General features: G+C 41.0%; 1 protein-coding gene across 3 annotated transcripts; it reads left to right on the forward strand.

Annotated features, from left to right (window-relative positions):
* Positions 1-268: 268 nt before the first annotated feature.
* Positions 269-7,352, forward strand: HUS1 (HUS1 checkpoint clamp component). Of its 3 annotated transcripts, XM_085051641.1 has the most exons (9): positions 269-459; positions 735-862; positions 1,315-1,491; positions 2,151-2,258; positions 3,205-3,279; positions 5,144-5,243; positions 5,622-5,753; positions 5,851-5,945; positions 6,566-7,352. In XM_085051641.1, the coding sequence occupies exons 1-8, from the start codon at positions 408-410 to the stop codon at positions 5,907-5,909; spliced, it is 831 nt and encodes a 276-aa protein (XP_084907767.1). In that variant the 5' UTR covers positions 269-407; the 3' UTR covers positions 5,910-5,945; positions 6,566-7,352. The 3 variants fall into 3 exon arrangements, with proteins under 3 accessions (XP_084907767.1, XP_084907768.1, XP_084907766.1); XM_085051640.1 differs by lacking the exon at positions 5,851-5,945 and having other exon boundaries at positions 270-459; XM_085051642.1 differs by lacking the exons at positions 5,622-5,753; positions 5,851-5,945.
* The last annotated feature ends 783 nt before the right edge of the window (positions 7,353-8,135 follow it).

Genomic DNA, 8,135 nt, shown 5'->3' on the forward strand with positions numbered 1-8,135 from the left:
ACTGTTGCGTTCCTTCCTCACCAGCGCGTCATGTGGGGCAGTGTCGGGGCTTGGTCCCTGGCAGGGGCTGATGGTGTTTGTGGCAAGGGCCCCCTTGGATTTGAAGAAGAAAATTCCTCGAGACATTAGCGCTGGGACCCACACAGATTAATTTTCACATATATTCTGAGGGTGCCGAGACGTTTTACTTCGAGCCAAGAGTTCCAGCCCTATTTGCGAGGACCGCTAGCGCAGCGGAAGGAAATCTGCTGGGGCCCGCCGGTGACAGACCCTGCCCAGCTCTGCCGCGCATGCGGAGAGCAGCTGCAATGGCTGCTGCCCGCGCGGAACTGTTCGGCGGGAGGCCTTTCCCTCCCTGACCGCCTTTTGTGGCAGCGGGCGAGGGAGCCGGGAGGACCCGCTGCGCCATGCGATTTCGGTCTAAGATCGTGGATCTCGCCTGCCTCAACCACTTCAGCCGTGAGTATGCCGGGGAAGCCTGAAGGGCAGCAGTGCCTCTCTGAGCGGCTGGGGCCTGTTTTCCCGGGCAAAGTAGAGAGGAAGGGAGGTGAGGACCGGAGACCTTTCGCGGGAGGAGGTGGCATGAGGCGCTTTCTTTCTCCCCGAGGTGTTTAGGGGTTTGCGTAGCAGCACGAGCTGCGCTTTTGGAGATTGAAGGTCTTTCCCCTGTCACGCAGAGACTGGGATGTGTAGAGCGATCACCGCTATAACGTCCCCCTCCTTCCCTCCGGCAGGTATAATTAACACAATCGCCAAGTTAGCCAAGACCTGCATCCTGCGCCTTACTGTCTGCAAGCTGTATTTCATCCTCTCCGATAAAGTAGCAAATGGCGGCGCCAGTATGTGGTGTGAGCTGTGCCAGGTGAGAAGTTCCCTGTGCCACGTGTTGTTGAAAACCAGAACCTGCAGTTGGGTTTGATGTAGGAGGCGTTTCTGGTAGTACTCACCTGAGATGTGCCAGTTCTCACAAGGTTCGTCTGGTTGCACAGGTGTTTAAGGTTGGATATTCCCTTTACCTTGATTGTCACTTCAGCGTAAAGCTTCAGTGTCTGCTGGCCCACATAGGCCTGCCCAAAACTGGAAATGAAAAAGCATAACTCACTGTCTTATGGTCTGATTAGGTACTAGGGGAGGAAATGAACAGGCTTATCCTGAAGCAAAGAGCCTTCATGCTTATGCAGCCTGTTTCGATTCCTGAGGTGATGCCAGGCAGAGGAAAGTTTTGGTTGTACACATGCAGTTCTAAACTGAAGGTCTGATAAATGAAATTTGCCCCTCTTGTTTGCTTGATTTCCCAACTTTCAAAAATTGTAGGGGAATTTCTTCGATGAATTTCAGATGGAAGGAGTAGCTGCAGAGCACAATGAAATCTATTTAGAGTTGATGCCTGAGAACCTGTCGAGAGCATTAAAAACTGCCCAGAATGCTAAGGCAGTGAAGATCAAGTTGACTAATAAACACTGTCCCTGTCTCAGAGTTGCTGTGGAGCTAGTAAGTACAACCATGCATTCACGTTCATTATTAAGAAAAGTTCTTAAAAATTTATTGCTTTTCCTAAGATCAAAGGGTAGTCTTTGGTGTCATTCTAGAAAACTAAAGAAACATTGTGCCATTTTGCATTTCACAAGCCTTTCTTGCCATCATGGTTGGTAGCATACAGAATTAGCATTGTATTTTCCAAAAGGCAGGGAGGAGGTGGAGGAAGAAAGAAAGCTATGTTATTGAAACAAGTTTTTCTAATGCCTACTTTTTTCCGTTAGTTCATCCTCTGTATCTTCTGTGCATTATTGCAATTTGTTGAAGCCTTCAGGTGAAGGAGGTTTCAGTGTACTGTTTGGCTCTGTGTTTCACCTTTGGTTTTCCTGGTACTGTATGCTGACTTCTGATTCTTTTGTTGTTGTTTACTCCACTGATTCATCTCTTCAGCTCTAAGAATAGCTTACAGATACACTAATGACTGATACCTTACAAACTCTTCCTCATTCAGACAGGATGCCCACTTAAAACCATATTGGTAGGAACCTAGGGAAAACTGGAACTGAGTGTTTGGGGCATGTAGTTATAGCATTTCCCAGAATGGGTCTGAAAAATTTAAATTTAGAATTCCAGTCTTGTTTTTAACTGCAAGAGCATACTCTTTTTCCCTCAAGCCATCCTTATCAAGCAGCAGTAGGATTGTGACACATGACATTCCTGTGGGGGTTATTCCCAGAAGAATGTGGAATGACTTCAGAGAGCCCAGTGTGCCAGACTTTGATGTAAGCCTCTGCTTTTATATTCCTTACTGAAAGGGGAGTTTGCAAGTGGAATGATATTGCTACAGAGTATACTACTGGTGGGGTTTGGAAAGGAGTTGAAAGGAAAGAGGAAAGACTGGAGGCTACAGTTTTGGAGGGGAATGAAACATGGCTTCTATCTTGACAAAAGAGTCCAGAACCTATGAAAACAGAGCAGGCAATTGCCAATTGTTTCTGTGATGTTCACAGTGGAGGAAGGGAGGAGAAAATAACTTGCATGGCTTTAGTCTGGAACACCTCTAAACCACACAGGTTTAGACTGTTTCAGCTGTTTAGGTGCCAGATGGCCCACATAATCTGTTCTTTCTGAAGTTCTTGGCCTACCTGGCAGAGTTAAACATATATATGTTTCCTCCTGATTTTGTATATCCTCTCAATATTCTTTTTGACTTTTAGCAGAGTTGCAAGCAAAGGTCCTTGTGCAAATGTTCTCCTATTTGAAGTTATGGATGTCTGTTACCTCTATAGCTAAGAGTATTTAAATACTGAAGACATATAATTAGAAACATGAAGTATTTTGTTCTGTTATTTCAGATTTACACTGCTGCAGTTCCAAAAATTACTCCAGTATCACAGGAATCTTGTTCTTTCTTTTTTGGCTATAGTAATTAACTATTTGGTAACACATGTAGGTTCATCTGAGAGTCTGATCTGCAAAAACATTCCACTGCTTTATTTTGAACACAGACTTGGATATGATGTCTGAAACAATTGCTAGAATGATGGCCTGTTGGTATAATGGGAAACATTTCCTCTGTTCCTGAGACATTTTTTTGATTTCAGATAGATGTTGTGCACCCTGCAAGCCATGGATAATTCAATCCTAAGATAGAATTGAAAGTAGAAATAAATGTGTCCCAATCGCATCTGAAATACTTGTGCAAATGCAGTTCTTATGTCTTTCTAGGTCAGTATTTACCTACCAGTGCTGAAAACAATGAAGAGTGTTGTGGAAAGAATGAAGAATCTCAGCAATTTCATTGTAAGTTAAGGCACTTAAAGCATATATGCTACAGATGCTATTTCATCAGGGATATAACGTTTCCCTGTTTCTTGAACTGGAGATGCACATTATCTTACTTTGCAATGAGTTAGACATTGAAATCAAGGCACCTGAAGCCTTTGTAAAGATTGAAAAGAATGATGGGATTTATTTTAGGATTTACACTGAAGAGCTTTTCCTTGGCTTCTCAGAAAATTATGCTCTTTGTACTGAGTCCACGAAAGGACATGTCATTGTGTTGCTGCAAGCCACTCTTTATAGCTAGTAAGAAATTACAGTCCTTCAGGAAACTAGCTTGAGACTTTCCAGGTGATTTCATTAAGGAGATGCCTATTGCGTGAGTGCTGTGTTAGGTTGTGTTAGGTGAATGAACTTTTTAGGTAAACTTGATGTAGGATTTAAAGGAAATTCTGGTAATAGCCCTGGGATGTCAGACTGTGCTTTAGACTCTGACGTGTTGGGTTTGCAGTCTGCCCTATATTTATGGAATGCTGGTGGTCTTTTAATTGGAAGAAGCCCTCTACAGTGGGACAGAAAATGGCTTTGGTTTTTTATTTAGTTGTTTTTGCTCAGTCACCAGAAGTGACTGACATTAAAGTTAGTAAGTGTAGAGCTTTGGAATAGTTTGGGTTTGATGCTGTTCATACCAGTTTTGATAAACAGGAAATTTTCTGTTAACTGAGAATCGTGAAATTGGAACAGTCTCAGTTTTTCAAGACTTGGAAGAGTTGAGAGATTACCCTCGGTTTCTGGCAGTTTTGCAAACGGCAGCCATCCTGCAAATACACGTCAAACTCTTTTTCTTTGTCAGTCTTTTTGGGGGCTTTGTTTTTGCTTTCTTTCCTTCCCCCATGTCTTTGGTGGATATGCATACACAAAATTAAGCACAGTGTTTTTATTCCTAGAGCTGAGGATTTTTTGTCACATGGGATAGCTGTATGATGGGATTGAACTTTACTAAGTGCCTTGCTTTCATGCTGTTAAAGAACAAAACCATCAAGTGTTACAATTAATTATTTTTGCTAGATGCATCCTGGTAATAAAACTTTTCAAGATCAGTGCTACAAAATGGGCTTAGAAGCACTTTCTGATAGTACTTGTCCATTGTTTGGGAGCTTGGCATCTTCATTCCATACAAGATTCTAGTTGCAATAGAAGTTTGGGGTTTTTTTTTAAATTACTGAGAATTCATCTAACCACTAAGAAACAAAGTGCTTACTTGTGCTTTAGGAATCCTCTGATCTGCTTGGGATTTGTGTAGGACCATATATAGTCTCCTTCAAATTCCTCCTTCCAGGTTTCAGGATGGAATTTGAAAGTTTTTAGCACTCTTTCAGGATTTCTGTCAGTTCAAAATCCTTGGAGTTACTGATCTGATGCAGCTGTTGCCTGTTTTAAAGTCTTGAAAGCAGCACTGTCAGGTCTTGGTACATCCCATTTGCTGTGTGTGTCATAAAGACTGTGTAGGTGCCTTTCTATTTATTGAATAACTTAATGGAAATTCATGAATTTTTGTATTTCTCCTGCTTCAGTCTCTTATTTCTGAAGCCTTTTTCTCAGCACATGAACTTCTCAAAGCTAATATTTGTTCTAAAAGTACTGGAGAGCAATTGAATTCATTTTCTTTCATAATTTCTAAAAGTTTGATGTAGGGTAATTCACACAGGAATGATGGGAAATGCATTTTATAGCTGAACATCTGAATGTTCAAACCATGTTCAGAAAATATGGTTGACCTGCACTGAAGTACTTCTGCAAGCTTATATTTGAACAAAACAGAACTGTATTCTTCTGTAATTCTGCAGTCTGAAAGTGGGATGCCTAAAATTGAGATTGATTGCAGGTGATTGAAGCAAACTTGAGTGGAGAAATGAACTTGAAAATAGAAACTGATTTAGTATCTATAACAACACATTTTAAAGACCTGGGAAATCCTCCCTGGGGTAAGTTTCCCTTTTTCTTAGCTCTTGTGTCTGTCTGATCTCTATACTTAAGTGTGTTGCTTATAACAGTACTTACCTTTTATTCTTCAGAAAGTAGCATTAAGTACTTTGAAGTCTTCAAATGAAATCTTAAAAGAAAAAGTGGCTGATGGCATGGTTGTTTCATGTTTGGGGGTGGTGGTGAGGAATCTCTTCCATTATTCTTGACAGCTTGGTAGGAAAATTGGGATTTCTTTTCCTTGCACTGCTTCTTTCCTTGCACACCCTACAAAACAAGCCATTTGAGTTCCAGAACTTCAGTGTTTTTCAGGTGTGTCCTTACGGGTGTTGAAACTACTTGTTGTGTTTGAACTTAGTATTGTGTCCTTACGCTTGTAGCATCAGAGGATGGATGTCAAAATTCTGCTCAAGGCAGAGATCTGGAAAATATGGTTGAGGTGTGCATAGACATCAAGAAGCTGCAGCAGCTGCTTGCTGGACAGCAGGTCAATCCTACAAAAGCGTTGTGCAGTAAGTTCAACAGCTCTGCTTACAAACTCCAGTTAAGTAGGGATGTTTGCCATACTTAGTCTCAGCAGATTACCATATCTTCTGTTTTGTCTTTCAGAAACTCAACTATTTTTACTGTACCCAAAGACTTCTAATATTTATGTTTTAAGGCAGTAAGGTTCAGGTCCTAGGCATTTGGGGAACGAAATATAAGTAAGGCCCTTTTACAAGTATCAAGCTGAATACTCAGACTCACTAATCATGCGTGTTGTCTTTGCTTTAAAGTTGTTTTTAATTTTTATTATTAGTTTGAGATACTATTTTTTGAAAGTCTTAAAGCCTCTAGCTTCTAGCAGGGAGTTTAGAATGTACTGGCATGTTTTTTTAGTTGGTTTTTTTTTTCCCTTTGGATGCTTTCTTACACCGATTCTAATACCAAAATGCTTTTTATACAGCTTGTGTTTCTAGCCATAGAAATGATACTTCCTTTCTTGTAGAAGCCTATGCAGCGGTTATATCCAATTTTTATAACTCTTTTCTTGAGAACATCTGTTTGTTGTGGTTTAGTGCAGATGCTAAGAATTTCCCAAGGAAGATTTAAATAATGGGTATAGCATTATAAAGCTATACACTGTATATTTACTTCTTTGTATCAGCTTTCATAGACTATTAATGCTTCTCAGATCCTCCAGGGTTTAAATTGTCTGGTTATCCTTCTGTCAGAAGTGGTAGAAGCATTGTGTTCTTATGGTGCCATCTTTAAAAGGTGTAATTTTTAAGTGTTTTTCCTGCTTTAAGCTGGATTTATGTTTTAATTTTTTTTCTCTTTACAGATATTGTACGTAAAAGAGTTGTCCACTTCATCTTGCTCCATGAGGAGGTTTCACTTCAGTATTTTATTCCAGCAATTGCCTGAGTGTTTTGGAATCTTGGTCATTTTCCAACCTCAGGCCTCTCTCATGAAGTCTGAAATCTTTCCTGAGTTGCTGGCATATTTTGATGGGAGACACTGTTAGATGCAGCCATCAGACAGACATTGTTTTGGTATTTATGGAAGTACTCAAAATACCTCCTCATCCAGAAAGCCATTTTGGTGAAGAGATATATGCTATGAAAGACACAACGCTGGGGAGCATTGGCCTTTCTTAGTTTTCGGACGAGCAAAACTGAGATTTGAGTGTGCTTTTGTGGTGCTTTCAGCTGTGGTGAGGCAATGAAGTACTTCAGTCTCTTTAAAAAACTAAAGGTAGAATTGACCTCTGGAGCTGGTGCTGTGTGTATTCAGTATTGAGCAATGCAATCCAAGCAAATGAACTCAGAGGGATCTCTGAGCAAGCTATCACACGTCTATGAAGCAGGAGAGCCCTCTGGAGGTTTGCCAGATTGGTAATTGCCTGGGCAAGTATGCGCAGCCTGCCTGAAGTGGTATGGAATTGAATTCTGTTCCAGTAGAAATCTTTTGGTTATACTTGCTCCAACGTACCTCAGTAGCTCTGTTTGTGCTTACTGTTTGTTTAACATTAATTATATAATTAATATAATATTAAGTATTATATGAAGACATGCGTCAGCACAGCAGTTGGTGTGAAATAAAGAACAAGTTATCTTGGATAAAATGGATCACATTTTTTCCCCTTTCCAAATAGAAAACATTGTACAATCTGTGTTGTGGTATCAGACATGGTTGAGGTTGCATCTAGGCTCTCATGCCAAGCAGCCAAGAGCATGACTAAATTTCACTCATGGAAGTGCTGCCCCTCCCTCTACCTCGTGGTTAGTTTCTGGGGTCTTTTCCTCCTTATTCCATCTGTGATTATTTGTTATTCTGGCATGTTCCATATAGTCTTTGATTGTTTTAGAAATAGTGATTTGAGTCTATGCTGCCAAATGAGACTGGGAGTTTCTTCTAGAAATTAGCTCGTCATGGTCAAAAGCGCTGGGTTTTCAGTTGGTTTGGTTTTTTTCTTCTTTTTCTCAAGGAGCATTGATGTTAAGAGGGCAACGAATCTTTTGTTCATGTGGATGCAAATGGTCAAGAGAAGGCTGAAGGAGAGGCAGTGGCAGTGAGAAGATAAAATAGACTTGCAGTGATGAGTGTATTGATTGACTGTGGTTATAGGCCTTTCTGCCTACTCCCTCTTTTGTTCCCTCCTGCTCTCCCTTGCCCTGCACATTGCCTCGTCAGTTGTCATATTTCCACCCACTGCCTCCAGCACGCTGAGGTTTGCATCTTTATCATTTGCAAAGTCCCATTTTGCCTATGTTGAGTTGACCTTGGTAAGCAGCCACTCACATCTGGTGGGATGAGGGAGAGAACTGGAAGGGTAAAAGTGAAAAAACTCATGGGTTGAGATAAAGACAGTTTAATAGGCAAAGCAAAACACAGAATTCATTCACTACATC

The sequence above is a fragment of the Lichenostomus cassidix genome, chromosome 2 (assembly GCF_008360975.1).
Source record: "Lichenostomus cassidix isolate B80296 chromosome 2, HeHo_3.0, whole genome shotgun sequence".
NCBI classification, from domain to species: Eukaryota; Metazoa; Chordata; class Aves; order Passeriformes; family Meliphagidae; genus Lichenostomus; species Lichenostomus cassidix.

What these genes read in the sequence shown, in the direction of transcription:
- HUS1 (XM_085051640.1), top strand. Translation starts at nt 408, where the DNA reads ATGCGATTTCGGTCTAAGATCGTGGATCTCGCCTGCCTCAACCACTTC. An exon ending in CCAGTGTGCCAGACTTTGAT is followed by an intron (nt 2,259 to 3,204) that starts GTAAGCCTCTGC and finishes ATGTCTTTCTAG; the next exon opens with GTCAGTATTTACCTACCAGT. An exon ending in TCCTACAAAAGCGTTGTGCA is followed by an intron (nt 5,754 to 6,565) that starts GTAAGTTCAACA and finishes TTCTCTTTACAG; the next exon opens with ATATTGTACGTAAAAGAGTT.